Here is a 24781-nt window from a genome sequence, read left to right as displayed (position 1 = left end):
ATTTATAGCCAGGTCTATAAGAATAATCTTCTATTTCAGGAAGAAACAAACAGATGCATTTAGAAAGTGTTGGACTGCCTTACAAAATGCTAGAAAAAATATTTCCAGGATAATGTCTTGTTAAAGCTGATCGGCTCAGTTTTCCCCTAAAGAAGAAAATATTTCCAGATGCTGAATAAGCTTATGTTTGGTTAATTGAACTAGCTCATAACATACAGTTTTCTTGTTTTTTTGAATACTCTGTTGCAATTTTCTTATTTCTATAGGGAAAAGTGGGGGCCGAAGGAAAACTTGTTCTCACCTTTATCACTTCTGACCAGTAACGTGGAATTATGATGTTTATTTTGTTTAAGTACACAGCAGGGGCTCAATAAATAGGTTGTTAGACATTGTTGAAGAAGACTGACCTTGCTGACTTTCATATGCAAAAATACATAGGTCTATCTTCTAAGCCAATCCAGACTCAATTTAACTATGACTGTCAGTTTCAATTATTTATATGGTTTAAGAGAACAATACAAGTTCAATAAGAGCTACATTACCACTCTACAAACATTTAGCATTTTATTAATACACACTGAAGTTTGCTTGTTCTGCAGACTGTAGAAAAGGTTTTGCCAAGCAAACTAATACTGTAAATAGAGTTTTTGAAGCAGATGCTCACAGTACTTAAAGAGCATGTTGTTTTGAAGGTGCCTTGAGCACTCTCTTGCAACTGCTTACACGAAAGCAGCATATGTTATTCATAAATAATTCATCTCTTCATTATTGTGGGTCCCCCAAGCACCCCTAAGAGTAAAAACTGTTAATCTTGAGTTACTTAATAAAATAAATACTCATTCCGTCCAAATAATCCATCATCATCCCCAAAATGGTAATATTTTGATCTTCAGGTGGTGGTTCAGTTTTTTGTTTTTCTTTTTTCTTTATACTGTTCTGTGATGTTTGAAAGTTTTCAGTGAACAGGTTAACATAACCTTAAAAATGTAAACTATAGACTTTAACATGATAAAAATTTAATAAATGAGATCTATTTCCTCTTCAAAAATAGTTAAAATGACTTTAGTAAGAATATATTTTCTTCTTGAATACTTAATAAACCTCCAAACACATACCCAGTAAAATGGTAGAGGAAGAAAAGAGGGACGTGGAATTATTTTTTTTAACTATTATTTCAAATTAACCTTTAAAACACACCTAATTTCACCCGCACAATGGATGTGTTCTTGACAACTATATGTAAATCCAAGTTTATAAATTAAATTGCACTACAAATCTATGAAAAGACATTGTTTAAGAGATTCTACCATGTTTTTTCTTTAATCAAGAAATATTACTATGAAGTCAATAATCAATCAAATATATGCTATAAAGATTCAAATGTTCATGTAACAGATCTGTTGAATATATTATACAACTACTGCTTCACATATTATTTCTTACTGATGGCATAAATATATTGAAGCAAAAAAATTCACAATTGCCACATAGGTTTTTTTTTTTTTTTTTAATTTGAATTTTCAAACTTTCCACTGTACCTGTAATGAGGTGAAGGGTTTCCTCTTGCTTCACAATTTAAAGTTATTTTTTTATCCTCTGAACCAACAGAGAAAATGCTGTTGCTGGGCTCTTTGATAAACACAGGGCCTTGTAAGAGAAGCTCACCTATATGGGTAGGAGACATCCAAAAATAACAATAATAATAAGTAAAAGGTATTGAAAAGCTGTATTATAGAATTGAGGAAGAAAAATGAGCAACTAGTGCGTGCTCTTAAAAAAAAATCCAGTATTGCTCTATTTGTCCACAAAGCAACACACTCTGTAGGCAATGTTTTGTTAAGGAGAATCAGGTAAATCATTCTTAGCAGCACCTCTAAGAGAATGAAAGTCAGCATAAAAAATATTGCCATATAATAAGATCAGTTCAAACTAGAAAGAAGGCTGTAGTAATTACTGTTTATAAAAAATAAACTCTACCTACATGTTCAGTGCTTAATAAACTATTACACTAAGCTTTTCTGTCATAAGCCTCTTTGCAAAACTAAAGCTCAATTCAAAACCAGTTGAACACCCGAGTATTATCTTTCTCATGAAATCTGTCTAGCATGTAAATCTTAAGGTTGACAATACTATTTTCCCATTTGGAACTAAAAACACTTAATATTTGTTGGGATTCCCATTTTATTACTAACAAATTGAAAAGAAGGGTACAGCACTGAACAAGTGTCTTTTTAAAGTATTTCTACTTTTGGTTAAGAGAACTTGAACATCCTCTGAGGAGAATTTCCACATGCACACAAAAAACAAAAATCTCTCTTATACGATGAGTTTTAAAAAGAACAAGATAATGCCACCACCAAATGCTTATGCGAATGCAGTTGTATAATCTTTGCCAGAGCATTTTGGAAAACAAACAAATTCACAGAAGGAAAAAAAGCTCTTTACTATCCTATCTTGGAAAGCTCAGCAAAATTGCAGAGGAGTGTCTATTGAACCAGAGAATGAATAAACACACTAAGAGACAAAGAGAGTCCATGTATAGCTAGACAAAACGAGATCAAAAAGCAGCAAAAAAGGTCCTAAAACTATGCACTTACATTTCAGCTACTTCAAAGAGCACGAACATTAATAAAAATACTTACCATAACAAAAATAAAATAACACTACAATTAAAATAATCATGGAAATGATAAAATAGCAGCAGCTGCGACTACTGAGTAAATCCTACGTCCCCAGATCTGTTCATTAATCCCCACAATGCGCTACGAGGTAAATACCATAATTATTCCCTACGTACAAAAGAGGAATGCTGAGCCGAAGAGTAGTAGTTAGGTGACACGAGCAAGTTCACTCAGCATTTTCTACAGTCCATGCAGGGACACCCTCTTGCCTTTTGCACAAAGAATTTGGTATTGCCCTACGTCTGGCCTGTGCCCCTGGCTTCTAGGAGGTGATTTATGTCATAGCTGATGAGAAAATCTTTATTTAAGGTTAAGACTGGCCACAGTGGATCTTAGGATGGGGCCAGCCACACCCAATAGTCTTGGGTTAGGGGACTGGCCACATCAGAAAAACTAACTATGTGACTATGGGTAGGGGATTTGGGTCACAATGGTATCAGCTAACTTGGAGACTGAGCTCAACCATGTGTGCAATCAATAAGTCATGACTACATAATGAAGCCCCAATAAAAACTTTGGAAACTAAGTCTCAGTGAGCTTGCCTGGTTGGCAATATTCCTTGTATATTGTCATACCTCAATGCTGGGAGGGTAACACAACCTGAGGACAACAAAAGCTTAGCATTTGGAACCTGCCGTATGTATCTCTTCCTTTGGCTGATTTTAGTATGGATTCTTTCTCTGTAATAAACCATGATTGTGAGTATAATAGCTGTCAGTGACTTCTGTCAGTCCTAGCAAATTATCAAAATTGAGAGGGGTCTGGGAGCCTCCTGAACTTGCGGTTGGTGTTAGAAGTGAGGGCAATTCTGGGGACTGTGCTCTCACACCTCACAGCTTTGTTAACTCATGGCAACTTTCCACTGCAACATCATGCAATTCACCCTTTCTAATCCCTACCACTCTTTAAGAAAACTGCTTCCTATCCCTCTTAGGGCCCTGATCTGTACCTGGTCATTACTTTTACCTATAACGGGAAAATGCCACAAGGAAAAAGGCTTCCACCTCCCTTTGTGGGAAAGGACAACCTCCAAAAGAAATGGATTTTAAAATAGCTACTAACATCCCTAATTGAAAAGAACTAACATTGTCATTTTCTTGATGTTTGCTCCTCGACCAATTTGCTGCACAGAAATAATAAATACAAACAAAAACAACAGTCTGTTCTACTAATTGAATGTATTGCCCCAGAAAGTTGAAAATACTACTGATTTCTCTTTGTAGGTATTGGTAAATATGGTAGATTTTTCATAGCATTTTTCTTGTGTAATATCTTATGATTCACTTCTGATGACATACATTTTATTCATTTATGAGATGGCATGGCAACATCTTTCTGACAAACTCTTATGTATATAGAGCTTGAAAGCAATAATACCTTAACATAAGGGTATAAATTTAGAAATGACAGATAAGTTGGGGAGAAAAAAACAAAAGAAAAAAAGACTAGGTAGAGATAAGAAGGCAGTGATTTAAATGAAAAAGGCAAAGAGAGGTGTTTTTTTAAAATTTCCTACAAGTGAACCCAATAAAAACTCAAATGTCCATCCCATCGTGATCTAATAAAAGTCAAGTCCCAAAAATGATACTATATTTCTTCTCCAGAGATGACTATTAATTTTAGATAAAGGTGTTAAATAATTAGAAGCATTTTCTTTGGAGATCTTTTTGAGAGAAGGATAATAACAGTTAATGTGCTAACATTTACTGAATGTTTACCGTGTGCCAGGCATACTAAGCTAGTCAGAGCCCCTTCTTCCTGTATCCCAGGCTACCTCTGATCCCATCTCCTACTCTCTGAGGTATAGTCACCTTGTCCCTGTTTCTGCTTCCCAGGTATGCTGAGCTTGCTGTCACCTTTGGGCTCACTTACTTGTTATTCTTGTGCTCTAGTTTCTTTCTCATTCAGAACTTAGCAGAAACGTCATTTGCTCACCTTAAAGGTGACACCCCCATCTCAAGTCATTTCACATCTCTCATTTCCACCAGTCACAGACATATCAAAGCACACCTCACCATCTCACTGGATGTCTCCATAGTAACACCACACATACTTATTTACATGTTCACTATTTATTGGTATCTAATTCATAGCTGAATCCCCAGCTCCCAGAACATGGTGGAGATTCAACATTTTTCCGTTGAATGAATGATTAAGATGAATGAAACAATTCTCACAATGACTTCATTTAAGGCAGATACTATTTTAAAACTGGTGATTGATAAAGCTCAGATTTTAATTCCAGAGCTGGTGTTCCCACTTCGTGTGTCGTTTGGCCTCCCCAGGAGAAGTGGGGCACAGAGAGATTAAATAACCTGACCGTGGTAACACGGTCTCTTGGGGGAAGACCTGGCCTCAAGTTCTTGGTTTATTTCCCTTTCCATGAAACCACACTGTTCTTAATATGGTCAGAAGAGAAAATTAACAACCAGCCTGCTTTTTTTCAACTTGAGTATTTCCTGATGACACTGGAGTTAATAGCCTGTGAGGCACGTTCCCACCATTTCTGAAATTTAAGGCTCCTAAAGGCTTTCAGACCATCAGCAGCCATTGGGACCCTCCAACTACTCGTAGAAAATAAGTACAAAATAAAAACCAAACGTGACAGGTCGCTGCACGCTTCATACTCAGAAAAGAGACAAAGGCCACTCGAGCTTGCTTCACTGGAATAAAACAGGTGACGGGAGACTCTGGGGTTTAATGTTCCAGTCTCTTGCCAGCAATATAAACTGGAAAGGAACAGATTCTGAAATCTTTGCTAATCTAAAAGAAATTAGCCAACATTTTCTTCTTCAAAATGAATTTTGATCCTTGAAAGGACAGAACCTTGACTATTTCACAAAGATATTCATAACCAGCAAAAAGCAGCCTGGCTGAAAACAGAAGGGGGACTCTTGCCTAACCAAATGGATTCAATGTAACATTCAGATTGATACTAAACTTTACTTTTTGTGACAGGGGCATTTTTTTGATATGCTAGCCTGGCTCCAGAGCTCCATTTTAAGTTTACAACCTAAAATCAAGGGTATATAACATTTCCGAACAGGACTACTAAGTCCAAAAATCCAACCCTGAGGTCTTATTTTTCCCCCAAACACCTACAGGCAATGAGGAGTAACTGCTTTTGAATGTAAGTACAAGCTTTATGAGCTCCTAAGGCAATGTCACGTAAAAGATCAAATTGTGGCCAATCAATTCTAATGGTCATACTGTATACAATTTTTACAAATACTGACAAAGAGACATGAACAGGGGGGCCATGCAGTCTCATGACTTTTACTAAAAGAAATGAAATTCCTAGGGAGAAAGAAAGCATATCCTATTTTTCCGTGCTGATTTATGTCATATCTATAATTAAAAAAAAAACAGTGCATTTTGAAATGAAGAGGATAAATCCTAATAGGGAACAAGGTTAGGCAATGCTACTAAAGACAGAATTTAAGAGGACATGGATCTAGAAAGGAAAATTCCACCCACTTACAAAGCATCAGACTCAAACAGAATGAGCTCAAGCCTAGGTCAAAGAATGTAAAATAATATGCTGCCAATGAGATAAGATTTGTATTCTAAGCCCCTACTAGTCTATAGGGAAAAAAATTTTAAAGATGGAACTTTTTTTAGCAGGAGGACATCATCTTTTTTGGCATTGGTGGCTTAAAGCTAGAAAATGCCAAAGAAACAAGGAAAGACCAAAATAAAATTCCATTTATATTCTTCCAATGTCAGGGGAAGATAAAGTATTCAATCTTAGAATATTTCATTTCTTTAACAAATATCTGAAAGTCAGAAATGCACCGCATGTAAAAAAAAAACCTCTCTGTGGCAGACAGTTTGTCTACTGGATAGCTATTGCCTACTCTCTCCCTAGCCTTCAGCCATGGAGACTGAAAGCACCAGGTATATCAGCTTCCCAGAACTCATTGTGGTTCTCAGCAGAGTAGCCAGGGGAGATTGGGTTGTGAAGCCAGCTAACAGCCTAAGAGGGTATATTTGTCTGCTAGTGCTGCCATAACAAGTACCACAGACTGGGTGGCTCCAAAAGAAATTTATTCTCTCACAATTCTGGAGGCTGGAAGTCCAAGATCAAGCTGTCAGCAAGGCTGGTTTCATCTGAGGCTGTGGCGGAAGGATCTGTTTCAGGTCTCTCTCCTTGGCTTGGAGATGGCCATCTTCTCCCTGTGTCTCTTTGGTTCATCTTCCCTCTGTATGTGTCTCTGTGTCCAAATTTCCCCCATTTATAAGAACATCAGTCATAATGGATTAGGGCCCACCCTAACGACCTCATGTTAACTAATCACATCTACAATGACCCTATTTGCAAATAAGGTTACATTCTGACATATTGGGGGTTATATAAAGGGAGTGGGGGGATGGCACAATTCGACCCATAACAAGGGATAAGGGAAAACCTGCTAGAAGCTTCTAGGAAAGAACTTCTACCCTAATTTTTTTTTTAAGCAAGGAAAATGTTGACCTTGCTTCCCTTCCTTTTTGATATGAAAACGGTCAAATGAGGAAGGAATGCTGGGAACTACTGTGACGACCTGGACACCACGAGAAGAACACACATGCCACATAGAAGCCAACCCAGAGCCCTCACATCTTTCAGTTCCAGAACCAACATGAACTACATAACTGCAAATGTCAAGTGTTAGAAAAATAAACCTTAAATGCATTTTTGTCACCGGCAGATAAAAGCTGTACCGTAACCAATGCACTAGAGAAAAGGGAAAAGGCAAGATAGCACACTGAAGATGAGAAAGGAAAGTAAAATGTTTAACAGGAATAACTAATGTGTCTGTTCTCCACATCTGGAAATGTTACTTAGCAATTATAATAAAAGAAAAAGTACTGGAGTACAGCACGCACCTGGAGTATGATAGTTAGCAAAATAAGACACCAATATAAAATGAAGAAAACTCTTTAAATTGCTAAATTAATAGTTCACTACATTATTTTTTTTCCAATCTTTATTTCCTGTTTTGTCCATAAACAGAAATAGAGAAACTGCATGGGAGGCAGCGTTCAATAATTAGGGAATTAGAACTGAAAGGGACTAGCTAAGCTTCACAGGTGCTAGAAATAAATGTTCAAGTAGAAAAAATGCTCCTCCTCGGAATGGCATAGCTCTTTAAAGCATGCAAATTTTTTCAAAGAATTACATTAATCCTTTAATTGCAATCTGCCTAAGAAAACACAAAAATGCTTAAATCCACATACATTTATGTACATAATAGTTTGTGTTTAAGGTTATACATCTGGATTTTGACACCTTGCTTTAATAAGCTAATCAAGTATTTTGATGAAAGTATAATCAATTTTATGGATTGTGTAATACTCAATCTGTATTTTAGTTCAATAAAAAAAGAAATAGGGAGCATTCTCAAAGTGCCCAATATTTTATCTTGATGCTTTTTTAATCCTATTTCTGATTGTTGTAAGGTTCTTTGAAAATGAATGAAATGGTTAACCAATTTATACTTACATTGCAGGAAATAATGATTGAGGGAGAAAAACAGACTGAGAGGAGATGCGTTGAAGTCTTTATAGGTTAAAATGTTTTCAGAGAACTTCATGGTTTTCTTTTTTTAAATTCATGTTACTGTCTTTCTATGAATGTGAGCTCTAGTGTTTTTGAACCTCCATGACATCCTTCTATAATTTATAGACCATAATTATACCTGTCTTGCTAGATGGTTTAACAGCAACTCTACATGATTAAAAAAATATCAGAAAGCTATTGTTAGATGCAGTGTACAATGTGTACAATACACCAAGAGATCACAATCCATGGCCATTTATTTGAAAAGGAAAAACACATTTCCAATTTTTATTATCCCAACTTTCATTGAACATCTTTGAAATACGCAAATTCACAAGGTTCTCACCAATCATATTGAAAAGAGTCCATTAATCAACTCCTTTTAATACATGTCTTCAGCTTATTGCTCTCAAAGGTTTTAATAGAGATTATTACATTTCTATGATGGAAATCGTTATTTCTAATGGTTTCTATTCTTTACCAAAGAATTTGGGTCAAGGCTTTTTGGGCCCAGACATGATTCCCTTCATGTATTTTAGAAAGAATGTTTCCTATCAAACTCTAGTTCAAGGCCATCAATTCAATGGAAAATAAAAACTAATTATACAATAAACAATTCCTATTGTAAATTGGTTGTAATAGAGAAGCTATTAACAAGTAACACTACCTGGCGACTGCATTTTGTAGTATTTTACGGTGATAATCTCATAAAAGAGCATGATTTTTTCCTGCCTCACCTTAGTAAGCAGAAGCCAGCATTGTGTTTGTAAATATCTGAGTATATATTAATAAAACACCATCTACACTCCTCTTCCCACTTCTTTTCCCAAGCAAGGATCCTGATTTTATATTTCCTGATTACAGGGCATGGGGATGAAGCTGGGTCTGGGGGTAGGTACGGAGGTCTAAGAAAACAGAACAGGGGGGACAACCTTTCCCAAAACTGTGGGGGGGGGATCATGGAGTGGAAGAAGATGTATGTCTCAGAGTTTCCTAGATTTACATTTTTCAAATTATTTTTAACTGACTCACAATTAAAAATTTAATTGTCGTCATGATTTATTGTAGAAACAATATGCATGTGTACATACTCACATGTACAGCTGATAAAAATGTTTCTTTAAATAGTACTAATCCTTACTGCATGCTGGACTGTGACTTTTTTGCCTTTCTAGTCTATTCTACTCAATTCTAGTCAATCTTATTCTATTTTTTAAAATGCTAGACATACACTATATTAATGCCATCACCCATCAGTGGGTTTTTATCCCCAATTTGATAATCCCTGATCTAGAAACATGTCACTTGCTGCCAGTGCCCCAGATTATTTTAGAGGGGAATGGGTGATAATTTCAAGATATTTCTTTTATTTCCTTATCTTAGGAATAAAATCAATCTTGGCAATGAAGGAAAAAAATACAATGACCTTCAAAATAGAGAGTATCATTGGTCCCAAGATGTAGTAAAGACAAGAGAGCCTTCCCCCAAATTCACCGATCTGCTACCTCCTCTGCAGTCTTAGGGAGGAGAGAAGAAATACTGTGCATTGATAATAATATTGGCAAATAAGGACATATTTAATTTTATTTAAAAAAATAAAATTTATATATAATCACCTATATATAATAAAGAGGGATTTATATATATATGTATATTTATACACACACACACACACACACACAGTTAACAAATACATGCACATTCTCAAATGTCAACCTATAAAGGGAAAATAGATATTGACTATCAGGCCCTGTACTAGATACTTCACATTTACTAAATCAGCTAATTCTAAATTAATATTACATGCTGAATAAAAAAGCGGTGCTCGCTTTAATATTTATTGTTTTCCTTAATACTGGCACAGATTATAAATAAGTAATCCTCAGGGCTGGAGAGGATGAGTTAAATTGGAAACTCTCTATACTTTTTTGGTACCATCATTCTGGAGAACCATTTGACAGTATGAGAAGCCACCAAATTGTGTAAGAAGTTTAAGGAAACTGCTCTCAATTCTTTCATTCATCCTTCCTCAGTGTCACTATTTAGTAGGAATCTTTCCTCACTCTGAATTCATAGAACAAAGTTTGTATATTTTACTCATCATAGAATATATTACCTTTATTTCTTTTTCACTCTTATCTCCCTCATCCCCAGACTTTAAATTTTCAGAATCCAGTGACCATACTTACACATTTCTGCCCCCTAAGCACACCTAATATATTGTATATATTAGAAAACTTGGTAAATTTGCATTAGACTAGAAATCTGTGTGTGTTTGTGTGTATGTGCGTATACATTTATACTTCATTGCAAATGGTTTTACTTTACAAAATGTTATAGCTGATTGAAGAAAGTCTTCAGCAATTCCCAGAACAACCCTAAGTAGATACTCTATCTCCAACTGTAATGTGTGCATCCCATTATAAAATAACTCATGATATAAAAATATGTTCTTATAATACACACTAATTCAATGACTACATCTATGACTCTTAAAAAACATTCCCACTTCATTGGAAGGACATGCAACAACAACAACAAAACATCTACACTACATCCTTACAGAGGCATCTACTATTATTAGGCAGTTATTACTGTTGGGACAATTTGCAGGCTCTTCGTCACCTACACCACATCCACTCCTTTCTGAGTACTATAAATACAGGTACTACACAGGAGTAGCTTCACGGGAACACACACATAAATAGCACTTTTAACAGCAACAGCACTCTAATAGTAATCTCTTGCAGAACTTCTGAGTGCTGCAGTAAAGCCCCATTTCTGGATTTTAATGACTTTTCTGAAAGTAACAGCTGCCTTAGACATTAAAACCAAACCAAACCAAAAGCTGAGCTTCTGCTGGGCTGCTTCATTACTCAGATCTCTAAGAAAGTTTACTGTGGTTAAAGTTACTTTCAAGAGGGGTCAGCATTTGCACAGATCTTACCAATCTCATGGAATGCATCTCTTTGCAAAACATCCCAAAATCCATGAGAAATCATTTATCTGAACCATTAATTGAGTTAAGAAACACCCAATACACAATTCTTACTTTAGGCTAAATCTTCTAAAGTCAGGATAAAATATTAGGATTCGAATCAGTCACCTGCTGGCTTCTGAACATGCTCCACGTATCTGTCCCTTCATCTCACAGTTTGAGCTTTGGGTTCACGTCTCAGATAGGGCCTGAGCTAGACTGTCTAATTTTTAGGGTTTTGAAAATTGGACATTCTATAATTATATGAAATGTATGTGACTTATCATAGATGCTTGGAAATTTTGGTTTGCAGAGTAGCAAACTGGTAGCTATTGGGCCAAATCTATCTTGAAGACTTCTTAGATTTGGATTATAGCACTTCAGAGGGGCGGGGGAGGGGGGACCCCACTCCTTTAAATTAAATGGCTTCATTTAAAAATCCAAAGTTTTAGTCAGGAAGTCAAATTTCACCTTCTTAAAAAAAAATTCGAAGTTCTAGCAATCCTCCACAGAGATAGAGCACAAGCTCTGTTGTCATACTGCAGCCCTACAGAGAATAAGTCACCTATAATTACTTGCAAAATAACTTCATTTATCCAATAAGTTATCTTGGATTGATTCATGACATTCTTCTTCCTGGAATGTTTTTCCCCTTTATCCTTCAAGGCACAAAGTCTCTTTTGATAGCCAAGCCAAAAATAATCTTACTTCATCAGAAATTCAATTCAATGCATTGAATTATACCTCTCAAAAGGTATATCTGTATTTTATTAATAGTAATTTGGGCGCAGGTTGCCACCCTGTTCCTCAACCTAAGTCCTTTATGTTCTTTCACAGAACACTGCAAAATACCAAGCAATTGGTATCCTGTTAAGTGCTCAATAAAAAAGTCTTACAAAATACATATTCATGCTTCAGGACAGGAGCTAGAAAACTATGGCCCATGGGCCAAATATAACTGCCATCTATTTTGGAACAATCATGAATCGAAAGAATAATACTTCATGACACATGAAAATTATATGAAATTTAAATTTTAATATCCATAAACAAAGTTTTATTGGAACCCAGCTATACTCACTTGTTTACTTATTGTCTATGGCTGCCTTTGCACTACATGGGCAAAGTTGACTAGTTATGACAGAGACTAAATGGCCCACAAAGCTGAAAATATTGACTAACACTTTATGAAAAAATTTGCTGACCCCAGCTTTAGAAAGGAGCATGTCTACTGGAAGGAACAGAGACTCTGGGTCAAGACAGACATGTTTTTTTTTCTCCTAATATTCCATTTTAGCTTTAGGCAAGTCATTTAAGCTTTTTGAGCTACTGAATTCTCTACTGTTATATAGGAATGATATCTATAACATAGGATTTTTGATGCAAGGAGAGGCAGTATTTTTTTCCAGTGCAGCAGTGCAATAGATGAGATTTGATATTAGTGTTACATATTTTTTGCTTAGCCTTCCATCAAACTTCTAATTACCTCTGACTGAGGAACAGTAATTTATGAGAAGGTCCTCTCATAAATGACTTTATTCATTATAACCCTATATCCACTTGGCATGAAAAATAGGATGGAATTGTCCTTACCTTCATGGTAGTTGTGAATACTGGTACCTTTGTTCAGTTATCTGGTTTGAGCAAATAATTGCAAGTACTATGTCTGAGACAAAAGGTCCCTATTAATCTATGGAAGATAGTAATTTCAAAAAATTAAAAAAAAAAATTTAAAAAGGGAATCTTTATAATGCCTACTGCATCAGTTCTCATTGAGAGACAATTCTCCAACAAGTATTTATTCTCCACTCCGTCTTCAAATAATTACTCACTGAAGTTGTATCAATGGGAAACTCAACAAAATAAGCAGGAAAGAGCTTTCAAAAACCCCATGAGGCAGAAAAAAGCATTAGATTCTTTTATATTGTTGTTGGCTGAATGTTTATTTTCTCTTCTCCCATAATAAGGATAACAGCACTGAGTATTCTCATTTGTTTGGCTGTATAATCAAGCAAAAAAAAAAAAAGTCATTTGTGGCCTTGCATATGCTGCAGTAAGTATTATTCTTTAACTAAAAGATAGATACGTTCACTCAGAAACCCACACAGTACACTGTTCAATAGTCAATGCTTCATAATTATCTACATAATTATGCTCTGCCTCATACCACTTCTCTGTATTTTTCTGCATATGTTTGAACTTAAAATACCACTTACAAGTGTGCACACGCAAACACACACACACACACACACACACTCTCTCTCTCTCTCTCTCATGGGATCAGAACGAAAGGTTCTGTTTTCCTATACAGTCAAAAACTCAGGCAAAGTATTTTAGCATCCTACTAAAAAAAATAATAATGAAAAACTTGTTTGGAGTCTAAAAATTAAAGAGCTCTGCTTCTAAAAATCAAGTTCTCTTTCTTGACTACCTTCCACAAACAAATGCTGGTATTCTACGACTGTACAACAAGCCCAAGAAAACAGCAGCTTCCTCCATCAAACAGTCTCACAAGGTCACCTACCACTACCAGACCCCCAGGTCAACATCATTACACAGTTTTTTGGGTGTTTTTTTTTTTTTTTTTTTTTTTTTCAAGCTGTCCTTTTAGTTAAAAGGAAGAAACTGCCTCCTGTTTAAGTGATAGGTGGGTATATTACTTTTGTCACCCATGGTCCTATAAATAAGGAAAGTAAACCCAAGTGGTATAAAGAGAAAGTAGTAAGTCAAATACCAAGGCAAGAGCTGAATTCCTCAGCTGCCAGGCAGAAGTAGGAAGAGGAAACACACTGATAAGTCTAATGGCCAGCTAGGGGTATAGGATATATTTTTACTTTTTTTCTTAATATCAAGTTTGTTGTTTTCCTTCTTTGCAAGCAATAAATATGAAGAATGTAGTATGACCAAAAAGCACAGTGTTTTCTATTTATTAAATGTTTTTCCAAAACTAATAGAATGTTGAGGAAAGAGTTCATGATCACCAATAATATTTCAGTCTTCACCATTTAATGTGGAATTGCATGAGAATAGTAGTAACTGCACAACTGAATTTGCGATGCAACGGCAGTTATTACGAGCTCCAAAAATTCTGTCAACAATTCAACACACCAAATAATCAATAAAAAGGACACTAAATAATTTTTATTTATATATGTATTTACTGAGGGAAAAAATGAGTTCTAACAATCTGCCCATTTCTGGAAGTTATTTGCCATTTTGATTGTACACACTTCAAAAAAATTATTAATAATATGGGCATTATTATCTGTTCTTATACAAAAACAAAAGAAAACTCCAAATCATTGGACAATTAGCAGCCTTAGTAAATCTGATAAAGGGCTGATAACCAGACTCTACAAAAAATTCAAGCAAATCAGCAAGAAAAAAAATCAAACAATCCCATTAAAAAGGGGCAAAAGACATGAACAGAAACTTTTCAAAAGAAGATAGACTAATGACCAACAAACATATGAAAAAATGCAAACCAAAACCACAATGAGATGCCATTTAACTCCAGTGAGAATGGCTTTTATCAAAAAGCCCCCAAACAACAAATGTTGGCAAGGATATGGAGAGATAGGAACACTTATACACTATTGGTGGGACTGCAAACTAGTACAACCTCTATGGAAAGCAAGGTGGAGATACCTCAAAGAACTAAAAGTAGAACTATCATTTGATCCAGCAATCCCACTACTGGACATCTACCCAAAGGGAAAAAAAAAGACATTCTATAAAAAAGACACCTGCACTTGAATGTTTTTAGCGGCACAATTCACAATTGCAAAGAAGTGGAAAAAACCCAAGTGCTCATCAATACATGAGTGGATTAATAAAAGGTGCTATATGTATACATACCATGGAGTACTACTCAGCCATTAAAAAAACAGTGAACTAATACTTCTTGTATTAACCTGGATGGAACTGGAGACTATTTTCCTAAGTGAAGTATCACAAGAATGGAAAAACAAACACCACATGCACTCATCATTAAATTGGAATTAATCGGTCAACACCTATGTGCACGTATAGATATAACATTCATTGGAAATCCAGCAGGTGGGAAAGGGGAGGAGTGGATGGGTAAATTCACACCTAACAGGTATAATGCACATTATCTGGGTGATGGACACACTTTTAACTTTGACTAAAATGGTACAAAAGCAATTTACATAACCAAAATGCTTATATCCCTATAATATTCTGAAATAAAAATTATATGTAAATAAAAAAATAAATAAAAATTTTAAAAATAAAATATCAAAAAAAAAAGTTTCCAAATTTGTTTAATAAAGGGACACTGCTTTAAAATGATGGAGAATCTTATCACACAAGATAAAATGACTCTATATTCTCCCATAGTTTCTTCCAGTTACATACCCGGATACTTATGTACGTAAAGATGCATGTATAACTTGATTGTTCCCTACTGAATATAGGTCTAATAAGAAAATTTTAAATTTAAAATATCTCTATCTAAAATAGCATCCAGTGTTGTGTACATAATCACAAAGTTCTGTCATTATGCAATGTCTCAGACTTAATGTCATTTGATATTCAAAGGAAGCAAAATGCAGGGAAGTGAAAATAAAATACATTTGTACATCTCATCCACAGGGAAAGAGGAGACACACTGTAACTTAGGGCTCACTAACAAAACGAGCAAGGAGCTCTGCCACTCCTCAAATTAAAATACACAACTGTTTCTGAGGGACTATTCTGCTTTGAAAGTAATACAGAATGCAGAAATGATCCCTATGAATGGACATTTTCTTCTGGTCAAGCTTTGAATTTATGAAAGTGGGGATGGAGTTGGGGTATGTGGGAGGCTTGAAGAGGACAAAGGGTCAATGGAAGGGCTTCCTAAGAAACAGGGCAGGGACCCTCGAGAAATACCCCCCACAGGCATAGTTGAGATGAGAATTACAGAAATATATCTGTGCACAGCGCCCACTACTGAAGATGGCAAAGCAATGGTGGTCATTATTCGTATGCAAGCTTCAGAACATTAACTAGCAACTGGTAATCGTGAGGAGATGCCCTATTTACACACTGATGAACGTTTGCATTCAAATTCATATCATGATTAGCAAGATGGCACAGATTAAGCATAAAGGAAATGCAAATCCTAGTGAAGGACCCAATCTCTCAAACACACAGCAGTGGGTGAGATGATCATCAGGAACTACTTGAAGCAGTAAATCATTAGTGTGTGTTCACCATTCATTTCAGGAAAGCAGTGTACAGTCTTCAAGAGGCAAAGACAAGGTAGATAAACACAACAGCCTGGGCTAGAAATTATCAAATATCAACACCATCCTACCGGGAATGGAATTCTGATCTGCTAAGTCACTTGGCACTCCAAGGAACTTCCTAGCCAGCTAATCTCAACTAAACCTCAAGTTTTTAAACATAAGAGTAGCTCTACTGGAAGGAATCACTATCCTTTTAGCAGCCCAACATCCATGGGAAACTGTAGTCTTTGTCCATTCACTTAAGGCTATTTACCTTGAGAGCAATTAGAAGAACTTGAAAATACTCAGAAATATTTTCAATAAAAAACTCCCCTCAGCTCCTCCCAGTGCGTACCTAGGTCTTCCTGCACATACACACCTGGCCTCCCAAATGCTAATAAGTATCAACGCTCTCCCTTACCCAGCATCAAGGATGAAATTCTTGGATTTTTTCTGTAAAAGGATCTACAATACACCATACTCATAAAAAACTCAGTGTAGTTGAAGGTCCCCTAGATGGCTATTCAGATAATCTAGAAAAAGTCCCTACTGGGCCATCAACCAGTTGTGTGACTTTGAGCAAGTGTCTGAAATGCTCTAAATGCCACTGTGTCATTTATAACATGGGCAGGCCTGGAATACACACAGGTGTATATATAGATACAGTTGATCTGACCCTTGAACAACATGGGGCTTGAACTGCACGGGTCCACTTATACCTGGATTTTCTTCTGCCTCTGCCACCCCTGAGACAGCAAGACCAATCCCTTCTCCCCTCCCCCTCCCCCTCCCCCAACTCAATGTGAAGACAATAAAGACGAAGACCTTTATGCTGATCCACTTCCATGTCATGAACAGTAAATAGATTTTCTCTTCCTTACAATTTCCTTAATAACATTTTTCTAGCTTACCTGATTGTAAGACTACAGAATATAGTACATATAACATACCAAATATGTGTTAATCAACTGTGCATATTATTGAAAAGGCTTCCAGTCAATAGACTATTAGTAGTTAAGTTTTGGGAAAATCAAAAGTTATATTTAGTTTTTGACTGAGTGGGGTGCCAGCACCCCAAGCCCCGGATTGTGCAAGGGTCAACTATATATGTACGTGTATGTGAATAAGTATAATTCAGTTTTATCAAAATATTATGGTCAATGTATTTTTTTTCCTTCACTATCAAATATTTTTTTCCTTAAAGCTCTATACTCCAATAATTCAGGGCTTCCTCTTCACAAGTCTCAGCAGCTTGTCCTCAGACTCACTCTTCTTCCACCTCTCTTTCCTGAAACGCTTCCCCAATTTCCACTTTATCTTACTGCCTTGGAGATCCTTGCACATCTCTGCTCAATCTCTCTGGAGCTGGCCCTCCCCACCCTGGGTTCTGTTCTGCCTCCATTCATTTAACTCCCCATCCCGCATCCTTCCTGGTCTCATCAGTTGCTGTCACTGGGCACATGCCTCCCTGTCCTGATCTCCTGCTGGGATCCCCCTCCCCACACACATACTGGCTTCCAATGCTTTGGTTTCAACAGACCTCCAGCTCAGGGGTATTTAAAAACACTTTTATGTGATGAGTACTTTAAGACAGCTTAACACTTAGGAGCAGTCAATTAAACTGGTTTGAATGAGCACTTTATTTGGAGGAGTTAGTGAACTAATCAACAGATACTTCTGAGACAATAACTATTTTAAGAGCTAAATAAAACTCTGGGTTGTATTTAACCTTATATGTTTGTTGAACTCTAATAGCACTTTCAATATATCTTTTTTTAAAAAAGTTCTCCAAATGCCTTCTTTGTCACCATCAAGCTTACAAAAATCCAATATGTGCAGTTATCAATGATCAAGGTTATAAGAACAAAACACACCAACAATGCTTGCATCTTTTACTGATTCTCACATGCATACTCTGATAAACTGTCAAGATTTAAATGGGATAAATGAAAAGCAATTCAAGATTTAGGCTGCTGCAATAGAGGGGATGATTTGAAATAAGTTTATCTGTAAAAACACGGAGGATGTCAAGATTTATAAGCAGAGATCAGTGACATCTCCATTCCACCAGTATCGATGCTATCAAATCATATTACGTTATGCACAAATACTATAGAAGAAATGACAGTCATTTGAGTTTATGGCAACAGCTTACTTGAAGTGCCACATCCAACACCACACACTCAGATAGCTCCACACACTCATCTGGAGATGAACTGCAGTCCAGAAGAATCCTTAATCATTTTCTCAGTGATTGCAAGAGTGGTGGTATAAAACCAATTGACAAATATTCCTCAGTCATTTCAGGAAGAACTTAAAAAGTTTATTTTGATTTCAAAGTATTCCTTAATCACTATTAAGTGAAGACTAGCATAGAAAGTTACTCACACTAGCATGACATAGCACGGGATGAATGCTATGACTGAGGGGACTTGAAGATGTGTATCAGCAGGCTTGGTTTGTGTTTGCACACATTGCAACTACTGGCATGAAAACAGCAGAGTTTATGATTTTCAAATACAGCCCAAATGTGAATATTATTTACACATGTTGTCCGTGACTACATCTGCTATATGCAAGGAAGCCAAAGTTCACGTTTGGTGATGATACACTTTATCCTCAATTACAATATCAACAATTTTTAAAAATTATTTAATGAGGGTGATCTAACTCATGTCATAAAGCATGATCTCCGGTCTCAGTTATAACAGGTTTAGGGATACATATGAGCGGACACAGGATTCCATTGCCTTCCTAACTCCTGAAAGAGGAAAATATAAAGTTCAGGGGTCAACACAGCTCTGCAGAATAAGGACTATGTCAAGTCAGGGAGGGCATTTGCTGCTATTTATTCTGTTTAAGCCAGGAGTAGGGCTATATCAGCTCGACGTTATCAAGGAGCCAAATACAAGCTGATCTCTATGATCCACACCTATAGAATGAGCTTTTCCCTCAGCTGACTCCCCTGGGGACTGCAGAGTGGCCATCTGCAGCAACTGGGACTTCAGCAGTCCCCATTAAGATCCACCAGAAGAGAGGACACTTGCACAAAGTTTGAACAAAAAGTCTTTGACCCAATCAAACCTTACAGCTAAATATATGTCATGAGCTGACTGGCTTAGACCTATCACTGGGGCATATGGAATAAGTCCATTTTCGGAGCTTTGCATGAGGTCAGTTTTTCCTAATTCTCTTGGCTGCTTCGTGATTGCAAAATACAGGGTATGTGGAAGACATTAACACAATATCTGCTAAAAGAAAGTTAAGGACAACTCATTCTCCCTTCTAAGATTAATCCCTTGTAGGATTAATGGCTATTAAATTTGATAAGTAATTCCTAGGTGCCACCAAAATATTAGCAGACTTCAATATATGGATTATTCACTGTAATTTGAAGAGAAGAATTTGGTGAAATAGGAATATTTTAGAAATATGCTATTTTCTATAACAGTGTTTTTAACTAGCCATCAACATTGATTTTAGTTATCCAAGGGAATTTCACTTTCCAAAAGAGCTATATTTACTTACCTAGTCCCACTATAACATTGAAACCAAAAACAAAATAGAATATACTATGGGACATTTAGAATTCCCACATGTATTGATTAAAGACTTGTCTACATTCACCACGCATAGACACCTAAAACCTGAACTCATCTTCCAAAGTTTCAGTATTTATAAGTAATACACACTCAGGAAGTATTTACAACTTTTCATATGAAATCAAAAATTCTTCATTAAGTTGGTTTCCCTTTGGGCAAGTAGGAGATATTAGAAAACATTTGCCACATGGTCAGCTTTCAATTTTATAAATGCCTAGATCAATGCTGTCCAACAGAAATATAATGCAAGGCACATAATAAATAGTTTAGCAGCCACAATAAAGAAGGTTAAAAGAAACAGGTAATACTAATTTTAATAATATTTTTACTTAACCAAATATATCTAAAATATCATTTCAATATTGCACGAATATAATATTATAGAGATAGTTTAAATTCTTTAAATATTTTGTACCAAGTCTTTGAAATCCTGTGTGCATTTTAAACTTACAGTATATCACAATTTGGACTAGCCAAATTTCAAATGCTCAATAACCACATGTGGCCAGTGGCTCCCATATTGGACAGTAAACATGTAGAGTATCTAACATAGTTAAGTAAGTAACTAGTAGGTAACTAGGCAGCAAGACAACAACCTCCTTGGATCCTTGATGAATGAACCTTGCCCCATGGCCTTTACACCTGACTTTGTTCCAAAAAGAAACTATCCACATAGTAAGTAGTAGTGATTAGGGAACTGTACTTTGATTTCAGAGACAAACAGAAAGCTTGAGACAACCACCTGGACTGTGAAAGTTCGCCAAACTCTTAGAGACCATTTCTTTGTCTCCAAAATAGAAAATAACGTCATGGACATCATTGTGTTCTTATAAACTAGATGAGCTATTATCACACCAGTGTACTCCAGCCTGGGTGATAGAGTGAGACACCCCTCTCTAAATAATAATAACAATGATGTTGATGATAATTCTGGTCGTGATCCACTAAATTGATTTTTTTACACACTGCTGGACGGTGACCTTCAGTTTGAAAAACTCTCACTCTTGTGTGGTGCTGGGTCTTCATTTCACCCAGTAGGCACACCTCTAAATGTGAAGAGAGGTAACTTGCTCTCAAAAGTAACATACAGCCCTGAAGTCAGCCCTTTCTCTCATACCCCATACTTATTCCATCAGAAAATCTTCATGGTTTGACCTTCAAAGTACATTCACGATCTGACCACCAACCTACAGCCCTGGAGTCAGCCACCACTATTCCCTGCCTGACTACTGCAGTGATGTCTAACATGCCTCTGCTGCCTACTTGCCCCTCTGCTATCAATCTTCAACATGCCATCCAGTAAGATCCTTTCAAAAAATAAGTTAGATCAGACTACCTCCCTGTTCAAACCACACTGTGGCTCCTCAGGAAATTCAGAGTAAAGGTTCAAGGTATTTTCAGTGATTGACAAAGCCCTTCATGTTCTGCTGTGTCCATCTCCACGTTACTTCATGCTGGCCATCTTGCTCTTTCTGGAACATGTGGCATACCATATCTCAGAATCTTTGCATGGACTGTTGACTCCGCCTGGAGCTCTCCTCTCTAGATATCCACAAGGCCAACTCATTCACCTCTAAGACTTTGCTTAAATGTCACCTTCTCGATGAGAAGCTGATGACCTTATTTAAAGCAGCAACCTCCATCCCAATGACATCACACACCCATCCTGTTCCGCTGCCTCCTCCCACAGCACTATCACCTTCTAACTCAATGTCATTGCCTTCCCCAATGTGACACAACGTGAAGCCCACAGGGACAAGATCTCTGTGCATTTTCTTCACTGAAAACGATGCCTGGAACATGATAGATGCTTCATAATTATTTAAGAATGAATGGAACCTAGCATTTTTGAAAAATGCATTTTGAAAACACAGTCAAGTTCACCCTAAGATAAATTCCTGGCCAGAAACTACTATTGGCCTCTTTGTTGCAAGGGGAAACCTGCAGAGACAAAAACAATAGAACGAACTAAAAAGAAAAAAATACACAAAAATTATAGTGGATTAAAAAGGGCTCAAAATTGATAAGAAAGAAAATAGAAATCCTATAGCATTTGCTGCATTTATTGAGTTTATCTCTTTTGTTAACACTATTCTAAGTAACTGAATTTACACAATACATTTTTACTTGCCACTTATTAATACCTAAGAATTATGGGATCTTCTCTACATCATAAATAGGTTTTTAGTCAAATATCACATTAACAAGCCAGTCAGCCTTTTATTCTAAATTTTACATATGATCCAAAAGGAGTAAGAAGATTCAGTATACAAAGCATAGTATGTAATCCATATTCTTTAAAAAAGTGGGAAGAACCAAATTCTTCTCCATAATTATGAAGATTGAATACATATATATTCATACATACAATTCCCTATGTAATACATTACATATAATGTGTCATATATAAATTAATCCAATTCTCCCTTATAAACCTTTAAAACTTTTTACAATCATATCCAGAGAATCAAGTTAAATTCTTTATGATGTCTTTGCATTTTAGTAAAATGGACACTGATTTTTCTATAAATTTGTTTGTAAATATGTAAAACATTTCTCAAAAATGCTGAAACACAATCAACACAATTTAGACATGGCATAAAATTACAACTAATAAAAATTACAGCTAATAATTATAACCTTTCAAAAACTGATCCCATTTTCTTTTCCTACATTTCTACCTGCTGAGTATATCTTCTTCCTCTTCTCAATTAACTGGGAAATTTCAAGATTGCTTCCACAAAAGCTAATATCACGAACAATAATATTGCTGCAGTATATTGCCTGTCATTTCCATTCCTTCTACTACAGTAAAAGTCAAATTTGAAACTTTGTAAATGAAGGAAACAATCCAAGAAAAAAAATAGTATTTTAGTTCTGATACCTGTATTGGTCTTTCTGCAAAGCCCATTTGAAAAGTCAGAAATTTGTAAATAACAACTCCTTTTTTCCTCAGTGCCAGATCAGTAGCAGTGAAATAACATGTTTTAGAAACAAAATTGAAGCATTACAGTAAAAACCTCTAAATACTGTAAAAATCTTTATTTTAAAAGTTGAAAGATTTTAATCTATAATCTATTATGACTATGGATTTTTGCTGTAATTATTATTTAAATCTGAAGAATGTCTGAAGTTTGACATAAGAGCCCAGAAGTCTATTCCAATATATTTATGTCTTTAAATAATGTGTTTTACCTGACAATTACATTTGGCCTTATTCCACACTGATATCCTCCTCTCATAAAAGTGACAAGCTATTTTTTGTTAGTTTCCTTAGGTAGCAAAAAAGAAATTGTGTTTAGGTAGAAAATCAGTCTTCTTAGGAGATAGGTGCTGAATCTTTTGGGGGCGAGATGATGATTTCTATAACTTACTTTCAAATGGGTTAGCCAAAAAACAAATAAACAAATGAGAAAATGTACCCACGTATGCATACGGATAGAACAAATACAATAAAATGGTACAATAGTTAAATCTGAATGGTGCCTATGCAGGTATTCATATTCTTTCAACCTTTTCAGTGCTTGAGAATATTTATAATAAAAAGAAGAAAAATAATAAACTAGTTATATATACTTTTCTGACCTACTCTTCCAGAAAACAAAATAAACCGAACAGAAGCAAATACATCAAATGACTCATAACAGTTGCTTTTGTATGATGCAAAGATGAGAATTTTTCCTTTTTCTTTCTACTTTGTTCTAAATTGCAAATCTTGCAAATTACAAAAGAAAATTGTCTATTTCATTTTGGTTTCTTAAATCACTTATTTGCTAAAAGGAAAATAGCATTGTTTTTAAATTTGGATATGAAAATTCTGGCACTCTTTAAATTTATATTCCCTCATATACACTGGAGCCTACCACTTTCAGCTCATTTTGGGAAAAAAAGTCATGAATTAAGAAGCTCAAATTTTGATTGTTTTATTCATAATACTAAGCATAATACTGCAGTATATCTGTAATATCAGGTATCATTATATTTGCTACAGAAATAAAATGGCCTATAAAAATTACACGGGAATGAGACTCTAATTATCAGAAAAAAGAATTTAAATTTTCTTTCTGAGGAAAGAATATTAGTTTTACTTTGCTACTGGTAGAGTTTTATTTCAACATTTAAAAATTATTTAAGCATATAACTCGAGTATAGTTCTAACTTCAACTCCGAAAATACAAGGTATTGTTACCTCCTAAGCAGCCAATGAATGAAAGCAGGATCAACTGTTTCCATGGCAACATCATCTTTAATTGCCCAAAGCAAGAGTAACTCTTGTCCAGTCTCTGATGAATAGAATGCTTTGTCTTCAGATAAATCCTTTAATCTGTAAAATATATGTACAAAGAAGTTAGACTTTTAAAAACCAGCTGCTTTAAAAAAGAGATTTTCTTCTTTCCTTAAAAAACTGTATCATTCAGGGACACTAAAAAGCCTGAGATGAAACAAATCTTTTTTGATGCAAAATAGAGGATGCTTAAAATGTAGATAATTGAAAAATATGTAACTGATAGGCATATGGAAGTGGCTTTATAAAATTAGAAATGTTCACCAATACTAAAATATTAAATTTCAATATATTCATTACTAAAACTTTTGCTAGATAATAATTGAAACAAATAAAACATTAACCTAAAATTCTAACTTTTCTCATTTTCTCTAATAATAACATTTTGGCAAAACTAAAAGAGTCAAATAAGCAAATATCTTGAAGCACCACTTTCCACAGTTTCTGAATCCCTAATAAG

At 35.6% G+C, this 24781-nt stretch overlaps 1 protein-coding gene across 1 annotated transcript in view; it reads right to left on the bottom strand.

Moving 5' to 3' along the window:
- Positions 1-24363, bottom strand: part of CNTN3 (contactin 3) — a 239404-nt gene extending 215041 nt beyond the window's left edge. Inside the window, exons 1-2 of the mRNA XM_045529894.1 lie at positions 24226-24363; positions 1539-1665 (exon numbers count right to left, since the gene is read on the bottom strand). Coding sequence (XP_045385850.1) covers positions 1539-1665; positions 24226-24280 — 182 coding nt within the window. The 5' untranslated portion in view covers positions 24281-24363. The remainder of the gene's footprint in view (positions 1-1538; positions 1666-24225) is intronic.
- Positions 24364-24781: the final 418 nt, after the last annotated feature.

This window comes from Lemur catta, chromosome 18, assembly GCF_020740605.2.
Source record: "Lemur catta isolate mLemCat1 chromosome 18, mLemCat1.pri, whole genome shotgun sequence".
Classification (NCBI taxonomy): Eukaryota; Metazoa; Chordata; class Mammalia; order Primates; family Lemuridae; genus Lemur; species Lemur catta.
The sequence above is the reverse complement of the archived record's forward strand: the minus strand, read 5'-3'. Positions and strand labels throughout refer to the sequence as shown.